Source organism: Camelus dromedarius, chromosome 14 (assembly GCF_036321535.1).
Source record: "Camelus dromedarius isolate mCamDro1 chromosome 14, mCamDro1.pat, whole genome shotgun sequence".
NCBI lineage: Eukaryota > Metazoa > Chordata > Mammalia > Artiodactyla > Camelidae > Camelus > Camelus dromedarius.
In genome coordinates this window covers 62,276,795-62,303,011 of record NC_087449.1, presented here as the reverse complement: position 1 = coordinate 62,303,011, position 26,217 = coordinate 62,276,795, and the positions used below count along the sequence as shown (strand labels likewise).

At 52.9% G+C, this 26,217-nt stretch overlaps 1 protein-coding gene across 1 annotated transcript in view; it reads right to left on the bottom strand.

The window, feature by feature from the left end:
• Positions 1-25,786, bottom strand: part of LRRC38 (leucine rich repeat containing 38) — a 31,510-nt gene extending 5,724 nt beyond the window's left edge. Inside the window, exon 1 of the mRNA XM_011000869.3 lies at positions 25,123-25,786. Within this exon, the coding sequence (XP_010999171.3) occupies positions 25,123-25,786 (664 nt within the window). The remainder of the gene's footprint in view (positions 1-25,122) is intronic.
• Between the last annotated feature and the right edge of the window lie 431 nt (positions 25,787-26,217).

The following is a 26,217-nucleotide window of genomic DNA, read 5'->3' as shown; positions in this document are numbered from 1 at the left end:
TTCATACTTTTCAGCAGCAGCTAGAGAGATGCTTCTCTAATTACAGGAAGCTGAGGCAAAAATTAAGATGAAATTGTCTTCTTTCTTCTGCTTGCTCAAGACCTCTGAGGTAGGAGGTGGAACTTGTTAAGGATTAAAAATGTCAAAGGTTTCTGCACATCCTGACTACCGAGCCGGTGGTGGCGTCTTCTCTGCTCCTCCTCCACTTCCTCGTCCTCTTGCTCCCTTTCCTTTTCCTTCTCTTTCTTATTCTTTGTATTTTGTTTTAATTTTAGTTTAAAATTAAATTAATTTAATTTATTATTAATAATAATAATTAATTATTAAATTAATTTTGATTTGTATTTCTCTGTTGACATAAAACTTACCATTTTAACCACTTTTACGTGTCTAATTCAGTGGCATTAAGTACATTTACCATGATGTCCAACCATCACCATGATCTATTTCCAAAACTTTTCCATCCCACAAACTCTGTACAATAACTCCCATTCTCCCATCTCCAGCCCCTGGTAACCACTGCCCTACTTTCTGTCTCCTTGAACTTGCCTACTCATATAAGTGGAATCATACACTATTTGCCGTTTTGTGACTGGCTTATGTCATCAAGATCCACCCATGTGGTAGCATGTGTCAGAATGTCCTTCTTTCCCACGGCTGAATAATATTCCATTGCATGGTGACACCGCATTTTGTTTATCCACTCATCTACTACTGATGGGCGCTTGGGCTGTCTCCGCCTTTTGGCTGTTATAAATAATGCTGCCATAAACCTTGGCGTACAGGTATCTGCTGAAATCTCTGCTTTCAGTTCTTTTGGGTACATACTGAGAAGTGGAATTGCGGGATCATACAGTAACTCTATGTTTAATTTTGTGATGAACCGCCATATTGATTTCTCCTATGGTTACTCACTTTACGTTCCCATCAGCAGCGCACAAGGGTTGCACTTTCTTCATATCCACACTTGCTTGTCCACACTTGCTATTTTAAATTTTTTTAAAAATGGCCATCCTAATGGGAGTCAAGTAGTTTCTCTTTTTTTTTTTTTTTTTTTTTGGTGGTTTTGATTTGCGTTTCGCTATTGACTAGTGATACTGAGCACCTTTTCATGTGCTTCTGGGTCTGCTCCTTCTCTTTAAATGAGGGCCAGAGTCTTCTAAACAGCCTGCATCGGGCATCTCATCAAGAATGAGCAGCCACGTTGCAAAAGGCTGGTCCCGAGTTCATCAACACTGGGTGCAGAGCAGGGCTGGGAAAGCCCAGGGGAGACACAGAAGGCGCACTGGGCAGATTTTTGAAAAGAAAGACTATGCGTATTTTCCAACTCAGCGTTGTTCACCTGCTTCTTCCTGAGCCCTCACCCTTGTCCTAAACTGGGAAGAATGTGGGGGTGGGGGTGGGGGCGGGGGGTAGCATTTATTGAGCGCCTACTGTGTACTGATGCAGTGCACATCCCCTAACATCCATCATTTACCACTCACCTCCCTCTGGGAGGTGAACAGCGTCGCCCTCAATGCATAGCTGAGGGAGCGGGCTTCAGAAACCTTTGGCAATTCACGTCCTATTACATGAGTAAGCAAGAATTCAAACCACCCTCTCAGTTTGCTTTGCTCCAAAGCCTGCGTTCTCCCTTTCACTCTGCATTGGCTGTCATGCTGAAGAAAGTGACGTCCTCAGCCTTAGGAAGTTTATCATCTGACAGAGGAGCCTTTGCTAAAATGCATCGAGCAATCGGGAAGGAAGATAATACATGATTAAGAACCGACTTAAGGCTTTACGAATTCAGAGAATGATGAGCCGAGGTGTCGAGAAGGTCTGGTAAGGACTCATCCATATTTACGGAATGAACGAATACCTTGGAGTCTGAAGGATTATTAGGGAGGAACGAGAAAGGCCTTGCAGGCGAGAGGCATGGGTGGAATCCGAAAGTGTGGGCGAGAAACGCCATGAGCTGCGGCCTCGTGGGCTGGACTGGCACCCCCCTCACCCCACCCCAGATACAAGATCTTCCCAAATGATTGTCACTGGCTGATGCCCAAAGGCTACGTGTGGAGTCATTGCCAGGAACTGAGAATCTGGATTAAGAGATTAAAGGATGCCGGCCAGGAGCTCAGGCTGCAACAGATTTTTTTATTTTAGTTTTTGGCAGTGCACCAATAGTGCCCTTTTATTTAAAGAATCTAAAAAAACATTTAATCAGGAGATAAGGCAATGTTGTCACATGGAGACAACTGTCAGGCTGCCCTAATGAGACAGGACACATGCCGGGAGCCTGCTCCCTCGTTCATGTCACCTGCTGGCCCCTGTGCAGGCCTGTGAGTTTGTAACCCTTTGGGGAAATGGGTGTCTGCCTGTCCCGCAGGCTGCCAGGGAAGGAAAGTCATGGGCAGAAGTTGAGGATAAGACCATCCACCCGTGGCTAAGGTCTCTCAGGAGCCTGGAGTCTAGACCTGTGGTCCTCAGGCTTTTGAATTTTACACAGTGGCAAAAAACTTAAAAATAAGAAATAGAGGAGGAGGGGAGGGATCAACTAGGAGTTTGGGATTAACAGATACACATGACTATATGGAAACTGATAAACAACAAGGACCTACTGTACAGCACAGGGAACTATATTCACTTTCTTGCAATGAGCTGTAATGAAAAAGAATCTGAAAATACATATATATATATATATATATATATATATATATATATATATATTCATGTATAATTGAATTGCTTTGCTGTACACCTGAAACTAACATTGTCAATCAACTACACTTCAATAAAAAAATAAGAATTATTAAAAAATAAAAAAGAAACAGAGGAGACAGACAGGATTGCAGCCGATAATTCTGCTCAGGGCATTAAACGCACACACACACCATCATCATTTTACCAAAGAGAGAACATCTGTCCACCACTGAAGTTAAGAAGCCCAGGATAACGTCAAATAGGTTAACACACTGCTACACTGGCCTTAACAAACACTCACCCCAGGGCCCTCATAGCTCTCACTTTGCCTGGAAAAAATGACCACTACACAGGGTCGCATTTGGGAAGCACAGGACACATTCTGCACTCAGTCCATCTGGAATCAAGGCCTGGGGGCTGCTTCCTTATTCTTCAAGGCCAGAGGTCCACAAACTACAGCTCCAGGCCCAAATCCCCCTTCCTTCCCTCTCCCATATGTTTTTGTAAATAAAGTCTTATTGGAACACAGCCAGGCCCCCTGGTCTGCACATCCTCTAAGGCTGCTTTTGTGCAACAGTGGCAAGTTTCAGTCATTGCAAGAGATTATACGGCTCACAAGGCCTAAAATATTTCTTATCTTGCCCTTTATAGGAAGTTTGCCAACTTGTGTTCAAAACTCAACCCAGGAAACACCTCCTCTGGGAAGCCTACCCTGAATGCTTCCTGTATTCGCCTTTCCCTTGAGTCAGGCCTCTTCTCCCTGGACCCCGTACCTCCCCTGACAAAGGGGCAGCCTGTGTCTCTCGTGTCTGCAGCCACTGCTGAGCTCCAGGCAGGGCACACAGCGCACGAACATCAGGAGAACAGGAAAAATCCAGAACAAGCCAGAAATGCCGGGGTGAGAAGGATCTTGGAGTGTGGTTCCTGGCTGGGGTCCTGAAGGTGGGCTGGGGGTGTCTGTAAGCAAGGAGTAGCTTGTGAGAAGGCCCCTGGGACTACTATTCAAATGTGCAAGTCGGTAGATAAAAATCTTTCAAACTTGGGGTCTGGAAATATTAACAGAACACGTTCTTAGCGGCAAAAAGGTTGGGAGCCATCGATTTTTACGATTTCTGTCTTCAATGAAGTGAATCCAAGATGTAGAGGACTCTTCCTACTTGTTACACATGATTCCTGAAATAATACTAGCAAAAAACAAACAAACAAACAAACAAAAAAGGATAACACAGTTACCGCCCTGAGTCTAGAACTGAATGAGTGAGAGACACAGGATTCAGAGGAAGGAGGTTAGACCGTCAGCCTTGTTACTGATAAAACTGCAGGAGCCTATGCTGTCTGCCTGCTTCTGTCCTCCTGGCTGTCCAAAATCTCTCTTTACAGAAAAACATCTCACCATTCCTCTGCTCAACACCCCCACCCCCACCCCGACTAAGGCTCCTCATCTTTCTCAAAGTGAAATCCGCAGTCCTTACCACTGTCCCCCAAACCCTTCACTCCAATTTGCTTGCCATCCCTCAGACACCCCATGCACAGACCTACCTCAGGGCCTTTGCACCTGCTCCCTCTGCCTGGCTCACTCTTTCGCTTTCTTAAGGTCTCTGTTCAGATGTCACTTTATCGGAGATGCTCTCCCCAGCCCCACCACGACCATTCTCCATCCATCGCACCTGGCTTATTTTTCTCTCTGGAACCACCTGGCATATTATTACATGTGTATATATCTGTTTATTTTCTGTTTCCCTGCCCCTCCCCATTCAAATGTCAGCTCTGTGAGGTCCGGCTTTGGGTTTTGTTCCCTGCTGTATTCCAGTACCTAGAACTGTCAAAAAATATTTTTGAATGAATGTCTGAATAAAGACAGGATTGGAGAATGTGGCTTAGATGTGCAGCCACAGAGGGCTTCCTAAACTGCCTCCCAAAACGGAGAGACCGTCCCACTTGATGGCCGATGGTGCTGGACAAGCAGGTCCCTTCCCTTGCAGGACAGAAGTCCTTTTCCCTAAAGTCATCAGCAGGTACTTTGCGGTTCCCTGGGAGGAGGAAGAAGCTGTATGTGTTTCTCCCATGGGAGGCGGAAACTCTTACTGTTCTTTTGAAACAGGTGGAACAAAAACAAAGAGCCCCCACTATTTGTCAGCCAACCCCCCGCAGCCTGACCACACACTGGACAGCCTTCTAAGCATCGCACTGTCTCCACTATTCTAAGCCACAAAACAACTCTAAGGCTACGACTCTGGTGACCCCAGTTGGCAAAGAAAACAAACACTCAGCTACCTGCATCAGGTTATCCAGCTGAGAAATGGAGACTAAACAAGAAATGCCTTGGCAAGGGTCTTCCTCCAACCCATTTCTACCCACCACCGAAAAGAAGTGGGCTCCGGCTCACTCAGGCCCAAGCAGAACACGGCCCACTGCTCCTCCTTCCCTTCAGAACCACCCCCCTTCTCCCCCAGGCACCCTCAGAAGGGACGGGCTACTCGCCATCATTAAAAAGCCCCACAAATGATAAATGCAGGGGAGGACGTGGAGAAAAGTGAACCCTCCTGCCCTGTTGGTGGGAATGTGGTTTGGTGCAGCCACTATAGAAAACAGTATGGAAGTTCTTTAAAAAACTAAAAATAGATGTACCCAATGATCCAGCAATCTCACTCCTGGGCATATATTAAGAGGAAACTCTAACGCCAAGAGATACATGCACCCCAATGTTCATAGCAGCACTATTTACAACAGTCAAGACATGGAAGCAACCTAAATGTCCATCAACAGATGACTGGATAAAGAAGATGTGGTGTATATATACACACACAATGGAATACTACTTAGCCACAAAAAAGAATAAAATAATGCCATTTGTAGCAACATGGATGGATCTGGAGATCATCATTCTAAGTGAAGTAAGTCAGAAGGAGAAAGAAAATACCATATGATATCAATCATAGGTAGAACCTAAAAAAAATGACACAAATGAACTTATTTACAAAATAGAAAGACCCACAGACATAGAAAACAAACTTATGGTTACCAGTGGGGAAAGGGTATGGGAAGGGATAAATTGGAGGCTCAAGATATGCAGATACTACTATATATAAAGTAGATTAACAACAAGTTTCTTCTGCAGGGCACAGGGAACTATATTCAATATCTTGTAGTAACCTACAATGAAAAAGAATATGAAAAGGAATATATGCATGTATATGTATGAATGAAACAGCATGCTGTACACCAGAAACTGATGCAGTGTTGCAAACTGACTACACTTCAGTAAAACAAAAAATGGAAAAAAGAAGAAGAGAAGGGCAGGTGGCTGGGTTCCCTGCCTGCAGCCACCCCTCCAGGCTCCCTCCCCTTGACTGATGACTTCTCCCCAGCTGCTGACACCTGAGCTGGAGACGGCAAAGAGCTGCCACTCTCCCAAAATAGCTGATGACACGGGGAAGGTAGATTGAGATGAGTCTCTCGCCCCTTTGCCAGCAAACAGGCCCGCAGCCAGAGGATCTCTTTCCCCTGATCTGGCCTCTCGGGACCTGCCTAACGACAGGCTCTCCTAAGCACTTTTTCTCATTAAAGATACATTTGTAGGGGGAAGGGTATGGCTCAGTGGTAAAGTGCATGCCTAGCATGCGCGAGGTCCTGGGTTCAATCCCCAGCACCGCCATTAAAAGAAATAATAAATAAGCCTGATTACCACACCCCCCAAAAAAACTTTGTTTAAAAAACATTATTTGTGTTTTCCTAATTCCACTTTCACGCAAAGCCTGTGTGCACAATGAGACAAAAGAAATAAACTAAAAGAAAAGGATAGAACAACCCACAGATACACGTGTAGCACAGTGGCTCACCGTCTTCTGTATTTTTCTCTGTGTGCAGGTACGTAAGTCCCCAGAGCAGAAGCACACTCGGCCACTCTGTTGGATAACCACCCTGCGAACACGCTTCCATTCCACCTGCGTAATTACCAAACACCACCTGCGACAGCTACAGGGTATTTTATTATGCAGATGAGCCGTGATTCGCCTGCCCAATCCCGGAACGTTTCCAGGTCTTTTTCTCACTAGAAGCAAAGCTGTGGTGAGCACCACGGACACATTCTTAATTATTTCCCCCAAGACACATTCCCCTCAGTTGGAGGTTGTGTGAGAGCATCACTGAACTCACGCCCACGATGGATTTTGTTGCTTTTTCATCTCTGCCAACCGGATAAGCCACGGAAGAGCATGGCGGTGATTGAATTAGCATTTCTCTGATTACCAGCCGAGCTGAACGTCGTATGGTGTGCTCACCGGCCGCTTGGAGTGGTTTTCCTGCCCAAGACCTGTGCTAAGAGCTTCCAAAGTCTTATCAAGGCCCTGGTCACAATGGGAGCCAGGCTGATCCCCTCCACCTAACCACTGGTGGAGCGACAGCTCCCAGAGAAGGGGGCTCCCCGCCCCACCCACGGGAGGAAGGACGCATCTCCAGGGCGTTGGTCCCCCTGCTCTTGGCCGGAGCTCACCACTGCTGCCTTCTGCTCACAGGAGGAAGAGGGCTCAGCCTGGGCCAGTGAAACACCCGGCCAGGCCCTCCCCGCCAGCCTCCCAGAACTCCCAACCTAAAGGCCCAGGAAACACAAGCAGCTTTGGTTCCTTTACACGCATGGCCAGACTTTCCGCCTGCTGATTCCACCGCCTCATAGACGGTTAGATCCGAAGGCACCTCTGACACGTTACTACCCCCCCAACTCTCCCCTTTATTTTATAGATAAGAGGCCCAGGGCAGTCAGGCAACCTGTCTAAGGTCACATGGAGTCTGGATGGAACCCAGTTCTTTGGGGGCATCGGGCTCTTAGTTCATTCCAAGCACCTGGAGCTGCAGGTACCGAGGTCCCTGCTGTAGCCACTTCGGGCGGCAAAGGAAGACTGCACGAGGGGGCACCCCTGATGGCGGGCAGGGCTGCGCCTGCTTCAGGGGGCAGGGCGCCAGGGAACATCAGCTCTAATTTTTTATAGAGCTAACCTCTGCTCCCCGCCACCACTTTCATTAAACATCGACTGCCGCGTAGGGGAGAATTCCCGGTTGTCCTCCCCGTCTCCGCCGGCAGACACTTCTGATGAGGCAATCAGCTGGTTTCTACAAGGGGAAGCTGCATCCGCAGCACCGGGGCAAGGGCTCCTGCTTGGTCCTGGCTCCGCAGAGCACAGCCTGGAGAAGGGGCAGCACCGAAGAGTGGATCCTGCGCCAGGGATGTGACTCGTGTCTGCCGTCCTCCACTCCAGCCTGACTCCCACCCTGAGCCCCAGGACACCGGCATCAGGCACGCACACAAGCATGGAATCTGACTGACTCACCGTGCAGTTCTCCCAGTCTGTCCTCCCCTGGTGAGAAGTGAGCAGAGGTGATCACTGAGGGCTTACATTTTTATTCTCTGGGAAGCATGTATTTCCACTATCATCACCACTGCCATCATGTTGACCGTCACCACCATTGCCACTTCCACCATTTCCACCATGATGTCCACCTCCCCAATGTCCACCACCTCCACCGTGATGTCCACCTCCCCCGTGTCCCCCATCTCCACCGTGATGTCCACCTCCCCCGTGTCCCCCATCTCCACCGTGACGTCCACCTCCCCCGTGTCCCCCATCTCCACTGTGATGTCCACCTCCACTGTTTCTGACACCACCATCGCTGTCACCTCCATCATTAGTAACAGGTGTGTGTTATGAGCTGTGCCCTGGGCAGAGCTCTGAGGATACCAACCTGTGTCTAGTTATTACTGATGAACTGGTTAGAACTTTCTGGCAAGGCCAGCATGAGGAAGTCTAAGACTGGCCCCGTGAGTCTGGTACCTCCCTCTAGTCATGCTGACTGATGCTCTGAACTACCTCGGAGTGCTCAGGGACACCCGCTGTCACTCTCTCCCTGGACCTGTCCTGATCACCCAGTGTCCCAAGTTAGGCTCTGCCGGTGGGCTCGGGGCCATCTGGAAGAAGCCATGTGTTGAGCATCCTGGGGGTGCTGAGGGGCATGTGTGTTAAGTGGACCCCTCAGATTACACTGTGGAGACGACTTTCTATGGGGAAGTAATAGTCACTGAAACGCCTATTGTTTACCAGGCACTACAAATACTTCACCATTACTGTGTCATTTAATCTTCTTGCTCAACAGCCCTGAAGGGGCAGTGGTTCTCCTCTGGGTGCGACTTTGCCCCCTGGCAGGCATTTGATGATGTCTGGAGATACTTTTGGTTCCCACAACTGGGTGGGATGCCCCTGGCATCTAGTGGGCCGAGGGCAGGGGTGCCGCCAGCCATCCCACAGTGCGCAGGGCGGCCCCCGAGGCAGAGAACTAGCCAGCCCAGAAAGTCATTCGTGCTGAGGCTGGGGTGCTCTGCTTTGGGGTGGTTTTTTTTTTTCTAGTCCCATTTTTCAAAAATTTTAAAATTTTGTGGCAAAATACAGATAACAAAATGTACCATCTTAGCCATTTTTTTTTAATGGAAGTGCTGGGGATTAAACCAGGACCTTGTGCATGCCAGGCATGGGCTCTACCACTGAGCTGTACCCTCCCCATCTTAACCATTTTTAAGTGCACAGTTCAGGGGTATAAAGTACGTTCACACGGTTGTGCCACCATCACCACCATCCATCTCCAGAACTCTCTTTGTCTTGCAAAACTGAAACCCTGTCCCCATTAAACATGCGCTCTCCCCTCCTCCCTCCTCCCAGCCCCATTCTACTTTCTGTCTGTATGAAGTTGACTGCTCTGAAGGTGCCTCAGACAAGTGGGGGCATTCAGTATCTGCCCTTTCGTGACCGGCCCACCTCACTTAGCATTAACGTCCTCAAGGTTCACCCATGCTGTAGCCTGTGTCGAAATGTCCTTCCTTTTCAGGCTGTATAATATTCCGCTGTATGGATGGTCACGTTTTGTTTATCCACTCATCCAACGGACGCTCGGGTTGCGCCCACTTTCTGGCTATTGTGGCTGATGCTGCTACGAACACGGGTACAAACGTGGGGCGGGTCTCAGGTGCAGAGACCGGCGCTCCAGGAAGCTGTGAGACTCACCTGAGTCACACGGCTCGTCCGTGAGGCGGTGGATTTAAGGGCAGGCCTGGCTGTCACCAAAGTCCAGCCTCTCTCCGTGACACCACGGCGTGCCAGCATTGCCCGGCTCGCACACATACGGGTCACTGGTGGGACTTCACTTGCCAGCCTCTCTCTGGAGTGACCTGGTGGCTTTCCCCCGTCTTGCACTGCTTGTCACAGCCGCTCCAGGACACCTCCCCACGAGGGCTGCCCCCCCACCTCAGCCCATAACATTCTCTCTAGGACCCCACCGGCTCCAAACCAATTTTCCAACAAAGCCATTTTGATTTTCCTGAGAAGGCAGGAATCAGACTGGTTTTTTGTTAGATTTATATTTCCTCCTGCAGCGGCAGCCACGGGGACCCCCGGAATCCCAGTGGCAGACCCTCTCACCCTGCAGTTTCCAGCAGGTCCCAGCACGGCGGCGGCTGCTGTCACTGGGGCCAGAGCTGCGCGCTGCTGGGAAGTGGCCTCAGGGCGAGGCGCCGGGGGTGAGGAGTCATCAGAAAGAACTCGCGCAGGTGGAAAGGAGGGAACTGCTATCCGACCCTCTCCTTCCTAGGTGGGGAAACAGGCCCGGGGAAGTGAAGTTACTTCCCTGTGCTGACAGAGTAATGCCCTAAAGTGACCACGTCGTAATCCCTGGAATCTGAGAATACGTTACCTCCCACGGCGAAAGGGACACTGCAGATGTGGTTAAGTGCAGGGTCCTGAGATGGGGAGAGTATGGTCCGGGTGGGCCCAGTGCAGTCACAAGGGTCCTTATAAGAGGGAGGCAAGAGGGTCAGAGCCAGAGGAGAGATGTGAGGATGGAAACAGAGGTCAGAGTGATTCGGGGCCATGGGCCAAGAAGCGTGGGTACCTTCTAGAAGCTGGAAAAGGCCAAAGGAACACAGGCATTTTGATTTCAGCCCATGAGTTCCATTTTGGATTTCCGACCTTCAGAACTGTAAGATAACAGATCTGGTCATTTGAAGCCACTAATTTTGTGTTAATTTGTTCTAGCAGCAACAGGAGGTGAATGCATCCCCAAGATCATATGGTGAGTCGGTGGCAGAGCTGGACCTGGGAGCCAGGGGTCCCTACTCTCCATCCCGAGCACCTGCAGTGACAGCACATTGAGACACACCTGTGGCTCTGTGTGAGCCTCTGGAACTGGGTCCTTGGGGTGGTGACACAGGCCTTGGTTTACAGATGATAATAACAGCAGCTTGCAGCCATTATGGGCTCACTGTGTGCCAGGCATTGTGCTAAGCTCATCACAGGGGTTATCCCTTTGACCCCTACCATAGACTTTTGAATATTAATATTCATGTTTTACATATGAGAAAACTGAAGCACAGAGAGGTTAAGCAATCTGCTCAGCCTCACACAGCTGGTAAATAAAGGAGCAAGGTTTCAACCGCAGTGGCTATAACTCCAAAGCCCGTGCTGCCTCCCCGTCTAGCGCCTGCCCTGCAAGGTGAGGGAACAGCACCCGCCCGGGAATCGGGGGCCTTGGCTCTTGTCTTGGCTTTTCACTGGTTCGCTGTGTGGCTTTGGGCGAGTTACTTGGTCTCTCTGAACCATGATTTCCTATCTGAAAATGAAGACGAGTAGACGAGGTAACCCTATCATCTAGGCTTTCCTGAGCCTTCTGGAGTGTTCACTCCAAGAAGGCAGAGCTTTTGTCAGGTTCACCACTGTGTTCTCCAAACTTAGAGTTGAATTAGTCTTCACGGCAGTTTAGTCTACTCTGATTTCCACTGAGATGTTCAAGTCATCATTGGTGTACACCCTCCAACACCCTCCAAGGCCAGGTTCTGAATCAGCGAAGCTCACTGACCTAGTTAGGGGCTCTGGACCCAAGAGGATGGGTTGTAACCAAGGGCCCCAAGTTTCTTTCTTTTTTTTTTTTTTTTTTTTTTTTTGTTGTGCCTAAGGGGCCCCTAGCTTCTGATATGATTTGAGAAGCTGCACAATGGTTGGTGTCAGAGACCCAGGGGCCAGTCTCCCTGGCGCACTAAGCAGAAGTGTGACAAAGATTCACTGGCAAGTGAGTGTAAGTCCGGTGGCATTCACAGCGGGACGGCCCCGAGGTGTCTGGAAGCCCCGGTTACGCGGGCTCAGGGAAGAGCCACCGAGGGTCAGTCGCTTGGCTCAACAGAAGCTGGACATGAACTGGGCACACATTATACATTTCAGAAACTGACTCTGGTTGCTGACAAGTGACACGTGATTGCCTACGGTGACTGGCGTGAGCAGAGCGAGATCTGTGATGGGCGAGAGGCTGGGAGCTCTCTGTCTGTCTGTCTGTCTGTCTGCCTCAGCTGCGCAGCTTCACAGCTTCATCTCTCTGGGCTCAGAAAGGAGCCTGGGGGAGGAGGGGAAGGGGTGAAGTGGAGCAGTCGCTCCAGGCATTAAGGCAGCCACAGCCACTGGATTTCAAGCACACTGGAGCCTCCTTCAAGACACGCTTCTTTCCTTGGCAGGCGGACCCAGGACAAAATGTAAGCAGCCCCAGAAAGTCCGAGTCAGAGGACCGAAGCACTGTGGCAGGAAGCTCACCCAATACTTAATGCTCCACAGACAAGTGGTCGTTTGGTCTCTGCTTGAATGCCTCCAATGATGGCAACCTCACCACCTCTCTAGGAAGCCCATTCTCAGAGCCCTCACAGCCCGCCATTACTCCTTATAAAGCGTCAAAACCAGCTTCCTTGTGGTTTGCAACCAAGGGTCCATCTTCTGAGGCCGAAGCGAATCTCCCACGTTCAGGACAGCCCTTCAGACATCTAAAGACAGGGGCGACGTCCTTCCACGGCTCTCCTGAGTTAAACATCCATTTTCCTGTATCATTGTGGTCTTACTCTCCAAATACAAAGATTATCTGGCATTTTCTCCCAGACAGGAAGCCCAGATAATTGCTTACAAGCTATAAGCAATTTGATAAGACCTGGGGGGCCCAACCTTCCCCCCAAACCTCTCCCATCTGGGCATCCCTAGCCTGAAATCCTACACAGACAGTGCCTCAGTGGTGAGCCGAGGTCCCTTCCTTCTGCCTTCACTGTATTTATTCCTGGTTAACCCTCAAGTCACTAACACTTTGATGAGAATTAATTTATCAAATTGGTTTCTCTAAGCAAAGGGGATTTTTCTGGAGGCCACCTCTTCCCTGTTCTTCCCCCGACCCCACCCTTCACCTTTGGTTAACACCCATCACTAAAGTAAATGAGTCACTCATTCACTCAACAAACACATACTATGCACCCAGTATATGCCAGTGCAGTTCTAGCACCGGGGTAAAAACAGTGAAAAAAGTCATTTGTAACTATAATTTAGTGAGGGGAGACAGACAGACCTCAAATAAAATATATTATGTGGCAGACAGTGACAGGTGTTATGGAGAAAGGAGAAGCAAAGTGGGGAGGGAAGGAGAGCTGGAGGGAGCAGGTCACAGGGTTCAGTGGAGCTGGGAGGGAAATCTCAGCCAGAAGGCGGCATCTGAGCAAGCCGCTAACAGGAGTGAGGGGGAAAGTCATGTGGACTTCAGGACACGGGTGCTCCAGGTGCAAGAAGCAGCAAGTGCAAAGGCCTTGAGGTTGGACTATGCCTGGTGTGTTTGGGGATCAAGGGGTCTGGGTGCCTGGACCAGAGAGAATGAAGGGGGAGTAGGAGGCAATTAGATCAGAAAGAAAGGAGATCAGATCGTGCAGGGCCCTGCATGCCCTGGGAAGGACGTTGGTTGCTAATCTCAATGATACAGGAGTCACCGGAGAGTTCTGAACAAGGAACGACACGACTTGACATCTGTTTGGCAAGCAAGGAGGGCTCGTTGTTCCAGATAAAGCTCTTGTAAGAGCGGAAAGTGGAAAATGAGTTTGCTTCCAACAGGTGCTTAGTCTACTCTGTATGTCTACTATGTTCAAGTCACTTTTGATTCCAAGTCAAGATTCTTTTTTTTTTTTAATTTTTTTTTATTTTTAATTTTTGGGGGAAGAGGTAATTAGGTTTATTTATTATTATTATTATTTTTAATGGAAGCACTGGGGATTGAACCCAGGACTCTGTGCACGCTAAGCACACATTCTACCACTGAGCTATACCCTGCCCACCCCAGTCAAGGTTCTGGGTCGCCAATATTCACTCAGTTGGGTTCTGTGTCTAAAACAGGAGCTGTGGACCCAAGTGGCTGGGCTTGCACTTGAGGGACCTGGTTCTGATGTGACATTTGAGCAGCCGTGCATGGTTAGTGACAAAGACCCGGAGCCAGTCTCTCGGGCTCCTATCTCCCTCTGCCACTTGGCTGGTGACCTTGGCCAAGTTGCATTAACCTCTCTGTGCCTTGGCATTGTCACCTGTAAAAAGGAGTGACCCTGGCTGGCACTGACACTTTAGAAGACACCAATAGATATAGAACTACTCCGTCCACTACAGGAGCCACCGGCCACACGCTGAGAACTTGATCGTGGCCAGTCTGGACTGAGACGTGCGGTAAGGGTAAAACACACTGGGATTTTGAAGACTTCATATGAAACTCATGAATGGGTTTTCTGTTGATAACAAGTTGAAACAAGAACATTTTGGATACACTGGATTAAATAAAATACTCAAGTTCATTTCACCTGCTTGTCTGACTTTTTAAAATGTGGCTACTAGAAAAATTTAAATCACCCACGTGGCTCTACTGGGCAGGGTGGCCCTAGAGTGCTTAGCTCGGTGCCGGGAACACAGCAGACACTCACTCAGTGGCGCAGTGGGAGCAGCCATCTCGGGGCGGGACGCGGGGACAACCCTGAACCAAATAAACAAGAGCCGGATTTGTTCTGTGGGGGCTTATCTCCCACAGGCAAACCAAGTGAGGCAACTGCTTCTGACATCACAGATAATCCGAGGGCGGGACGCTCTTTTGGAGGCTGCTGAATCCATCCCCCTGCTTCTGGCAAAGCGGCTGGTGGTCATCACCCCGTGTGGTCATCCCCCAGGGCTGCCATAACAAAGGACCATAATCTGGGGGCCTGACAACAGAACTGTGTTGTCTCATGGTTCCGGAGTCTAGAGGTCTGAGATGAAGGTGTGGGCGGGGCTGGTGCCTCCCCAGGGCTGTGGGAGAGAGGCTGTGGCCTCTCCCCTGGCTTCTGGTCACTGGCTGGCCATCTTCAGCATTCCTTGACTTGCAGACTCATCACTCTGAGCTTAGCCTTCACCTGCATCTGGGGTTCTCTCTCTGTGCATCCATGTGTTCAGATTCCCCCTTTTATATAAGGACACCAATCAGATTGGATTAGGGTCCAGTCTAATGACCTCAACCTACTCAATGACATCTGCAGTGGCCCTTGGATGCATCATGATTTTTACCTTCTGTGTTTTATTTAGCTTTGGCATCCTGAGGCCTTGCCACCTGGGGAAGGACTGTCCCTTCCAAGGTTGGCCAGTTCCTAGAGACAGCAAACCTTTGCTGGTGAGCACACCTCTGCTATGCAAACCCACCAATCCCAGCCCATACCTGACCTGCCTCCTTTTACCAAGTTCTTGTGGTCCAGGACTCTTCCTGCCCTAAATCACCCTTTACGAGGCAACTAGGGGTCACCCTTTTAGCCAAAGCCTCCTGAAGTTAGTCAAACTAGCCAATCCTCAACCTGCCTCGCCCACTCCTTCCTGCGAAAACCACAATAAAGGCTCTCACCCTCCTTTCCCTTCACTTTCTGCCTCCTGACCATCCCTGGTACTTCCCATTTAGCCCTGCACAGCATCCATGCCTCCTGGTTCTATAGGTCTGTGGGTTTAAGACTTCTTCCTTCAGGACAGTCATTTCTGTGTCTGCATGCCCCCATCTTCCTCTAAAGCTCTTTTGCATCAGTATTTGCCTGATCTTCCCTACAAGCCTGGGGGTGACAGAGGAGGGAACCACAGCCCAGAAAAGTTAGGTGACCTGCCCCCAAGTCCAGGAGGTGGCAGCAGGGCCAGCGACCTGGCCCTCAGCTCTAAGCTCTCAGCCCCTCAATGGGACCATGTGACATTCTCATTTCTGATGCAGAGTATCATTTATGATGGTTACATTTTTAAAAAGACATCATCTTTTTGGTGTCTTGTGAAAAAGCAATGCTATTCTTTCTAATAGTGTGTGTGTGTGTGTGTGTTTGTGTTGGCTGTGGGGGCAGAATTTCTTCATATAAAGAAATGAGCCGACCTTGTTTGAACTTCACCGCAAAGATGCTATGGGATTCTGTTCCATGTTCTGAAGTTAGGGGCAGGGAAACTGAGGCACACGGAGGTCAGGGACGTCCTTAGGATCACAGTTCGGGGTCTACATTGGAACTCAGCTCTCGCACGTCAAGGCCTGGGCCAGGTGCGCAGGCCTCACTGGGGGCAATATTTAACTACCTCGATTCCTCTCTCCTCCCTCTTCATCAAGAGATGATAGCTTTTTTTCAAACATAACCATCATAAATGATTGTCTGCAAACTGGGGTGGTAGAGCCTTTGCCAAGGGAAGCCACCCAGAAGGCCTTTGCTGGGAGCTGAAGGCGAGTGGCTTCTAGACCCTCTCACCCCATGACCTGGAGGAGGCTGGTTCCAGGGGGCACAGAGCCAGCCAAAATCAGCGGTCAAAGGGGCCCAGGGGTCTACAGCTTTGGCATCCAGGGCTGGGGAGTCCAGCCAGCACGATGCTCTGCTGTTTCTCCCACGCATGTGGTTCTCCTCCTGCCCCACCTTCTCTGATGGCTCCCACCTGCAGCCCCCGGGGACGCCTGGGTCGCCTGGGTCGCCACTCCTGATTTAGAGCAACTGAGAGAGGGGACGTGACTCAGGTCAGCTGCCAGCTAACAACGGAGCAGGGACGGGGACCCCGATTCCCAGCTGTCTGGTTTGGGTCCGTGTCTGAGAATCTGCCCCCTAATTCCGAGTGGCCCACAGCTCCCTCCAGGTCCTGACTCCTGCCCTTGGCATCCACCCCATGACCAGCCCAGAGGAGGGGGGAGATGAGGCACCAGGGGCCCCCGGAAGGGCAGCCTCTGAAGCGGAGGGGCCAGGCTGAGAGCCGCTGGGAGGATGTGCTGTGAACACAGATAATGCCCGTCTGCGTGGGTTGCAGACATCTGGGATTTGACAGGCAGTGCTCAAATCCTGTGGGATTTGTAAGCCTGTTTGTCCACATTTCTATGAATTGGATAAAGAGAAAAAGAACAGCTTCTACGTGCAGTGCCGGAGGGAGCTGCGCTTTGAGAACCTTCGTATGATATCGCTGGAGGTCAAAGGGCAGATGCCATCACCTGCACTTGACAGAGGGGAGCCTGGAGCCCAGGAGCATCAGGGCATTTATCTGGATCCCCAACTCGATGCCTAGTGGGTGGCCTGCCCGCCCCCCAGCCCTGAGCTCTGTCCCACAGCTCTGGCAGCCCTTGTGTACAATGTCACCACAACCATCCCTTCAGCTGCCTGGACCAAAAGAGGGGCAGCCCCCAGAAGCAGCCACACAGCTTCCTCCCAGGACCTGGAAATCGGGCCTACGACAGCGCAGTCTCGCCCAGCCTCGGCTGTCTTTTGAATGGAGCAGATGTTTTTTGCCACATGGATGAAAAAGCAGAAGAAAGCCCATCGGTATATGGAGATGAGAATAAAAGACAGCGTGAGAGGCAGAGGGTGAGAGACAGAGGTGCTGTGCTCCCTGCAGCCTCCCAGGCCTCACCCCAGAGATCCCTGGAGCCTGACTGTTCAGACCTATGGTTCCCGGTGACACCCACATCCTTACAAGACACCCTTCTGTTTGTTAACACCAGATGAAGCTGGTTTCCGATTCAGCGGGGTAAGCGGAGATCTGCAGCCTCAGTGTCCTGAACTCCCTCCACCAGCCACTTACACTGCACCTGGCAGAGCAGAGGATAACGGGCTCCCAGAACGGCCCCATCCCCCGTCCTGCCAGCACTGCTCTAATAGACGGGGCCGGACACCTGGCTCCTGCGCCTCCTTCAGGGCAGAGAGCCGAGGCTCAGGGAGGCGACGGATCTGACCAGGATCACACAGATATGATAAAGGAACCCAGAGAGCCCCTAGGCCGGGCCTCGGCCTCTGCTGAAAGGTGATCCAGATATCCTTGGCTGATCGTAGTTGGGCCGGGGGTATTTGGTGGGGACAAAAGCCAAGGCCAGTGATCTTGGCCAGCTCCCCGATGGCCCTGGTGACAGAGGCCTCGGGAGTGTGCATTCGTCCAGTCACACATGCCTACAGCCCCACGGAGCCCCTTCTACGCTGGGCCCAGCCCCAGTGCTGGGGACACAGCAGGGAGCATGCTGATCTGGAGCCTGTGTTTCTAGAGGGACAGGACTTGTGAACAAGATAATGTGGACTTAGGAGTACGATGACATAGACGCCCTAAGGGGATGTGACGAAGATGAGTAGGGTGGGGGCAGGACTGCTTGGGTGGGGTGGCCATGGAAGGCCTCTCGGAGGAGGGGGCATCTGACTGGGGGCCTGATGCTGAGGACAATGTAGCCATTGGAAGCGGGAAACGTCCGAGCGGGAGCAGTAAGTTCAGAGGTCTTGGTTGGACTCTGGCACTTGGCGTGTCCCCGGGACAGAGGAAGGCTGGTGTGGCTGCGGTGGGGGTGTGGCCATGGGAGGGAGCTGGTTTACTCTAGTGCTGGAAGCCATCAGAAAGTTTCCAAACACACCATTTATTGTACCAACTGCTGGGATTCCAGGAGAGAAAGACACATGTCGAGTCCTTAAAATGGGCCAGAACTGTGAACTGGCCATGTCGAGCAGTGGTCTCAGAGGTGGTACAGCAGCCAACGAGGTGACACAGGCCAGGCTCCCAGCCCGGCCTAGGGGGGCCCGGAGGGCTGGAGGCTGAAAGGCTAAGTAGGAACCAGAAAGGCCAAGAAGCGGAGGTGGGAATGGGAGCAGTAGCGGGGAGGATCGGGGACCTGGCGCTGCTGGGGCAAAGTCCTGAGGGCAGGAGCCCAGGACGCTCCCAGGACCAGAGTGACACACTCCACTGTGATGCTACGGTGACCGTGTTCAGGATACAATTTGGCTCCTGTAACCATGAACGCGCCCAATCCAGGTCATCGTGACAACTCACATAGCGGAGGTCCTTCTGTGCCCTTGTCACACTGCCAGCCTGAAGGTCACAAGGCCTGCCAGGCTCCTCATTCCAAGCTTCACTGGAGACCACAGGATTCTGAGACAGAAGGAGCTGGACGGCCGCTCGGCCGAATGGCCTAATACGCCTTTGGGTATCTGAGTCAGCTGGCAGCCGGTCAGCTTCAGGTGACGGTGACACTGGCATCTCCAGAGCAAATCCCCAACTGTGCTCCCCGGGGGCTGTCCTAGCTGGGCAGGAAGGCAGGCCTGCTGTCCCACGTGGCCCCGCCATGAGGTCGCCCTTTGAGCTAATTGACAGAGCAGCACGATGAAGATGACATTTCTAGAAAGATCCAGCGTTTGGCACAGAGGAGCAGGAGCGGGTGGGGCCCTCCAGGGAGAGAAGAGACAGGGCAGGGTTGTTTCAGGCTATGTGTGCAGTCGACTCTCCCGGGAACGCCAGACCGAGGTGCCCGTAAAAGCTGACACCTGCCCGGGACACTGGGGATGGGGAGAAAGACGACACCGGGGACTCGACTCTAATTAAGAGACAAGTTGAAAACACAGGAGCCTGTGGCACACAGGGCATGTGCTGACCTGCCAACAGCAGGAGGGCGGCCACTGGCAGGAGCAAGTGAGACCTCAGTCAACCTCTGCCAGGCACGGGGTTCTCTGAGGTGTGTAAACACACTTGAAGTGTCACTCCGCTGGCAATCAAGCCGTGAAAATCAAAGCAATTAGGAGATGTCATTGTTCTGTCTGTCAAACTGGAAAAATCGTTTAAAAATAATACATCAATCTGAGAGAGGTATGGTGAAACGCAGACTTTCTATTTGCCAAGGGTGCTGGCTGTCTGGGGTGCAATTAGGCCAAAACGTATGCAGAGGTTTTAAATAACCACAGACCCTCACCCTGGGGTTCCACCTCAAAGAATCCACCACAAGGAAGTAACCAGAGGCGTCTGCAAACTTGCATGAATGCAGATGTTCAGTTCAGCAAAGAAAACAACTCACATTTCTAACAAAAGGAGACAGGTTCAATGAACAGATCTATAAAACGCCCTCTTATGGGGCCATAAAAAGTTAAATTTTCAGAGTTATAATGACAGGAAACTTACCACTCAGAAAGAGGAAAAAAGTCAGTAATAAGATGTACAGGAAAATACCTGATTGTTTAAAATACACACGTATACGTAAGGATAAAGCCAGAACGAAACACAATAAACCTTCCACAGTGGTGAGATTCCGGGAGGGGGTTTATTCTCGTCACAATACTTGTCCACATTTCCCAAGCCTCCAAGGAACCAGTTTTATAATCAGCAAAATAAAACTGCTTTCATTTTTAAAGGAAAAAAACTGAGTCACCTTGGAGTCACCTGGGAGAAAGGACCCGTGTGAACTCCAGGCAAGCATTGGCTTGTGTCCCTTTGGCTGAGTTACTGTTTCTTTTGTCAGTATGATAAGAAGTCCCCAGTCCTCTGACCAAATCAGGCCCTCATAGTGTCTGACATCAGGAAACGGAAGCAGAGGTGCTGGGAGATGGGGGCAGGACCCCCTAGAAGGCCATGAGTCCTGCCTGGTAAGCGGGCAGGGTTAGTGATGGAACTGGCAGGGGACCCGTCATGAGCCACCCGCCACCCCCAGGGAGGACTCTGCCAGCCAGCAGGGTCCGCCCTGCAGGGACCTAGCCACCTAAGCCCGGATGCTCCAGGCACTACAGTGGACCATGGCTGGGAGGCTGTCCCCACCCAGAGGGCCAGGGTGAGCAGAACCAAGGCACCACCTGTGCCTGTGTTCCCCCCACCCCCTGCCTCCCCTGCCTACCGTTCAGGGCCTGGGTACGCAATCAGCTCAGATCTCCCCTCTGGGACCGCGGGCTGTGACCCGCAGGCCATACGAGGCTGTGGCTACAAAGGAAGGTAAAAGTCCTGCCCCCACCCCCAGCACCTGCGCAGCCCCTCCTGAGATGCACTCCCAGGGCATGGTGTGGCCTGTGTGCCCAGGGAAGCCTGCTGGCCCCAGGCCCCTCTGAGCTCAGAGACAGCCCCTTGTCTGCCGGCTACAGCTTCTCACACCCAGTGGCCTTTCCTGCCTGAGAGCAAGGCTGGGACACGCGAGACATCCTGCCGGCCCAGAGCCCCAGGTTGCCTGCCACACAGACAACTGCCCACTGGGTCCCAACAGCGGGGTCTCTGGAGGGACCTGGCCCCTCCCCCCCCAGGCCTCAACTTCCCAATCTTTAATCCCAGCAGTGGTTTTCCGGCTTTTGTGAGTGGGCACTGCAAGCCCCTGGTGGCGGTAGTGCTGGGGGAGGGGTGGGATTAAAATGCAGGTCCCCAGGCCTCTTCCCCCAGGCGCACACCCAGCAAGCCTGGGGACCCAGGACTCCGCATGTCAAGCAAGCTCCCCAGGTGATGAGCACACAGAGGGTTAGCACCACCCGTGTGTTTTCGTTCCCTACCAGCCTCGCTGGGCTGCCATCAACCTAAACCAGAGGCAATGGGAGGACTGGAAGGCTTTCAAGATCCCTGCCTGCTGAGAAGGGTGGGGTCCTGATGCTTCGCTGTCTCCCCAGACCCTCCCCATCTCTCCCTCTCTACCCGACTGGTCATCTGAGCGACTCCCCAGGTCTCTTGCTTCCAGGTCAAGAGGGAAGGTCACTGTCCCCTTGGCAACACGCTATCCCACATGGCCTGGGACCCATGGTGTCTAGAAAGAACCAATAAACCCAGTGCAGCATCTGGGGCGGGGAGGTCAGCCAGTCGTCACCTAGGAGAGTCAGACGGTAGGACAGTGATGGGGCTATTCCCCACCCCCGCCCTCCATCCTGTGCCATCAGAGAGAACCAGGAGTGGGGCCCAACCCCCCTGCGTGCGAGCCCATCTCGGCCACTAGTGATCGGACCCCGTGCAAAGCACTTCACTCGTTTGCTTCTTATTGGGTGAACTGTGGGGAAAGGAACCTGCCAGACACAGAGACGGCACCCGTAAACCACAAAGTGACAATGTACACCATAAAGTAGAGCCACCGGGGAAAATACAGGGCGGCCAAGGATTGTTGAATGGCAGAAAAACAACAGATAATTTTGGGTGTGTATATCCCAAACATTGCATGGGGCATACTTATAATACAAAATATTATTCATTGTTTTTCTGAAATTCAGAGGGAGTTAGGCCTCCCAGGGTTTTGTTTGTTTTCTTGCTTGGGGCTTGTTTGCTTGCTTGTTTTTGCTAAACTGGCAGGTGGGCATCCTGGCAGGCATCCGCCGCCCTCTCCCTTCAGACCCAGTACCCGCAGGGCAGCTCCTCCCGAGTCCTCAGACCTAGACCTCCTCCTCCAACCCAGCCTCAAAGGAGCCAAAGCAGAGGGGACCAGTGGCCCCATGGTGCTCCTTGCTCTGTGACTGAGTGTGCCCATCAGTGCGGCGGTGGCTCCACTGGCAGACCATCACATTTTTGTGCTGTCAGAGCTACTCAGGGTCACTTGCTCTGTTCAGTTTGCTTCTCCAGCGGAGGAGGGAACAGGGGAGGTGAAGGAAAAGCAATGAGGATGAGGTACCCTCAGCTCGGTCCTCTGACTCTCCTCCCCTGGGAGAGGCAGGGCGCCTGCCTAGAAAGCCCTGGAGCTCAGGGCTTCCCTTGGCAGAAAGTGGGTGGTCAGCATGGCTGGGAGCCAAAAGGTCCTAGTGGACCCCCAGCTGTTTTTAACTCTCAGTGTGACCTTGGGCAAGTCACTCCCATCACCTCTCCGAGCCTTCTGGAGAAAACAGGATAATAATAACAGCATGAATGCTTACTAGTACTTACTGTGTGTCAGGCTCGGTTCTTACTTCATAACTAACACCCTTCTAATCCTCCCAACAGCCCTGCGAGGTGGGCGCTAGTATCGTCCCCATTTTACAGGTGAGGAAACTGAGAGGCAAAAGGGCACAGAGCTAGTAAGAAGCAGAGGCAGGATGTGAACCAAGCAGCTCTGCGCCAGAGTCTGGCTCTTGGTCGTTCCCCCGCTGCCCCTGCGAGGCCCAGACGCAGTGGAAGGAGGGGAGGGGGTGGCTGACGTGCAGCGATCACCTGCTCCGCGCCAAGATCACCGCGCCCTTGACAGAGCTGACCTCGTTCAAGCCTCACCGCAAAGATGCTATGGGGTTCTGCTCTGTGGTCTGAAGAGGAGGCAGAGAGGTCAGGGACTTCCCTGGGATCATAAATCGGAACTCAGCCCTCTCATGTGAAGGCCTGGGCCAGGCCCTCCACACCCATCCCACCTCCGGTTCACAGAGCTGGGGACACTGCTCTGGCCGCACAACCTGGGCAGCGGGCAGTGAGGCCAAGCTGCTCTTGGTACTTCACCCCGAGGTGCCGGAAGCCCTCAGGCTGCCCTCCCACTGTCTCTGTCCGCTTCCCCCTGAATGAGACCGACCTTCCCCCAGGGCCTGGACCCTGTCTGTTGCTTTGGACCGGTACCCCCTGACCCCCAGCCACACCTCCCCATCTGGTGTCTCTTTTCTTTCCTATAATACAGACAGCAGGAAAAACAACATTTTCTATCCTCACTGCCCTTTCATTTACCCACATTATCTGGTTTTGATCCTGACAATCACTGGTCAGATGGACTGGCCAGCCTTCCCATGTCCTGACTTCACACAGAAGAGGAGGCTCAAAAAGCTTAAGTGACTTGCTCAGAGTCACCCCAGTTTTTAAGCCAGGACTCCAACCTATGCCTTCAGACTCTAAACCAAGGACTTCCTAGAGACTTCAGAAGTCAACCAAAGTCCTTTAGAGATGAGGAAGCCGAGGCCCAGACAGGATACGTGTCCTATTCAAGGTCACAGTCACCCGTGGCAGAACTGAGACTGAAACCCACAGCTCCTGACCCCCTAACTCCGAGCCCTCATGTGAATGATGGTGGGAACCAATTATACCACCACAATGGGGGTTCATGAAGCCAAATCCACGGCAGGAGCCGTCAGAACCATACCCCCGTTCCACAGCGGGGCCCGGATCCAGACTTCCCTGTCTCCACGACAGTCTTCTGATGGGGAAGGCCTGGGAAGCCAGGCAGGAGAATGCAAGCATTCACTTCAAAGGCAGGGGACTCTGTACCTTGCAGGTCAGATCTTTTTAGGACCTGCTTGTGTGGAAGAGGCAGCCTGGGCCGAAAGCGCCAGAGCAGGGGCCCGCGTCTGCGGAGGAGGGATTGCCGCGCTACTCGGCATGTGTGCTTAGTGACAGCACAGAAGGAATAAGTGAGCACGGGAATTCAGGGCAGAGAAGAGCAGCATCCTCGAATTCTCAATAAACAGAAAAAAAAAATATATATATATATACCAAAGATAAATCCACATCTATGTCATCTTTCATAACATGGGTCTTACAGCTCTGGTTCCTACTCTACCAAACCCTCCAGGGCAAGGTGGGAGGTGGAGTCTGGCTCTGAGCAGTCACTGCTGGGAGCCAGGCTCACCTGCTCACCAGCGGCAGACTGGAATCCACTGAAGGTGTGGCCATTCCACCTGCTCCCTGTCCCGGGGCTCATCCCTCTGGATGCTGGGGTCCCCTCTTCTTGGCTCTGCCTTTGCTTCCTTCCTGCTGGCCTTCACAGGCCCCCTCATGTTCCTATTTGCCAGGTGGGCATGTATGTCCAGGTCATCACCAGAAAAGTGCACCAGGCAAACAGGGTGCACCAGCCCGCAAGATTTTTGTTCAGCAATTTCACATCTGGGCTGAAAAGCTACGGAACAGCAAATCTTTGAGGCATCACTGGCTGCTGTTATCCTCACCAGGAAAATTCCTCAGCCCGTTAGATGAAAGAACAAATCAGGGGCTGAGAAAACAGAAACCTACTCAGGCACTGGGTGCTGCTGGAGAGCTCTCAGGACTGGCTGCCTCTCTCTCCGTGTTCAGCGTGGTGAGAACGGTGCTGAGCTGATGCTCACTTAGGAGGGGCCCAGAAATAACCCACGCCCGCAAGTACTAGGGCCCAAGGCCCCATGAGACGATCTTGGAAAGCCAGGTCCCCAACATTGTTGGCGGAAAGGGGACGAAAAGCCGGGCAACGAGGCCCAGAAAGTCCAGAGAATTCCGGACGCGCCCCTCCCCACTCCCCTTTCCTAGCAGAGTCCGAGGAAAAGTTCAGGCTGGGGACCTGCGAGGGTCACACCGGAGGAACTCTCCTCCAGGACGGTGGCCAGGAGCACCCGCGCCTCCCCTTCCAGGCTCAAGCCGAGGCCCCGGCCGCGAGGCTCGCGGGCTGCGGCGGCCTCTCCCGCGCGCTCCCCTCCTCCGTCTCCCGGCCCCGGCCCCGGCCCGGCAGGCTCACCTTTGGGCAGCTTGGACTCGTTCTCCTGCATCCAGGAGAAGAGGTGGGCGAAGTCGCAGTCGCAGAGCCAGGGGTTCCCGTCCAGGCGCAGGGTGCGCAGCGCGGGCAGCGCGGACAGGGCGGCCACGCTGAGGCCGCGCAGGTTGTTGTCGTTGAGCTCCAGCACCTGCAGCGACTCCAGGGTCTCGAAGGCGGCCTCGTGCACGCCCGCCAGGTGGTTGTTGGCCAGGCTCAGCTTGACCAGCCTCCCAGCCGAGCGGAAGGCGCCGGCTCCCAGCTGGGTCAGGTTGTTGTAGCTGAGGTCGAGGAAGGCGAGCTTGGCCGAGCCGCTGAACGTGCCCTCCTCCAGCGAGCGCAGCGAGTTGTTCCTGAAGTCCAGGTAGACCAGGTCGCCGTAGAAGATGAAGAAGTCCTCGGGGATGCGCTGGATGCGGTTGCCCGCCACCAGCAGCTTGCGCACGTCCAGGGGGAAGGGGTCGGGCACGCTGGGCAGCCCGCGGTCGCGGCAGTCCACGGTGTGCGGGTCGGTGCAGGCGCAGCCCGCGGGGCACGCGTGTCCGGGCCGGAGCAGCAGCAGGAGGCTGCAGAGCCCGAGCGCGGTGGCGGCGGCGGCGGCGGCGGCGGGGGCGCGGGGGGCGGCGCGGGGGGCGGCGCGGGGGCGCATGGCCGGGGACCCGCGCGAGCGGCGGCGACGCGGACGCGCTCTGGAGCCGAGCCCTGGCGCGGGGCGGCGCGCGGGGTCCGAGAGGCCGGGCGCGGGGAGACGGAGGGCGGCCGGGGCGGGGGTGGGGGGGGGGTGCGCCCGGGCGCGCGGGGGCGATGGAGCGCGGCGCGGACCGACTAGGGAGCCCGGGGCGGCCGGGACGGAGGGGGGGAGAGCCGGGGAGGGAGGCGCGAGGGACTCGCGAAGGATTTGGCAGGACAGGAAATTAACCCGCTGGAAAATCCCGGAGGAGAGGCGGGAGCGGTAGGGGTGGCGGAGTGGCCGTCGCCCAGCGCGGCCCCGCCCGGGCAGCTTATTTCCGACACCGGGCAATAAGACCTGTCGCGCGCACTTGGCGCGGAGCACTCGACAACCAAGTTCAGTTACCAAGC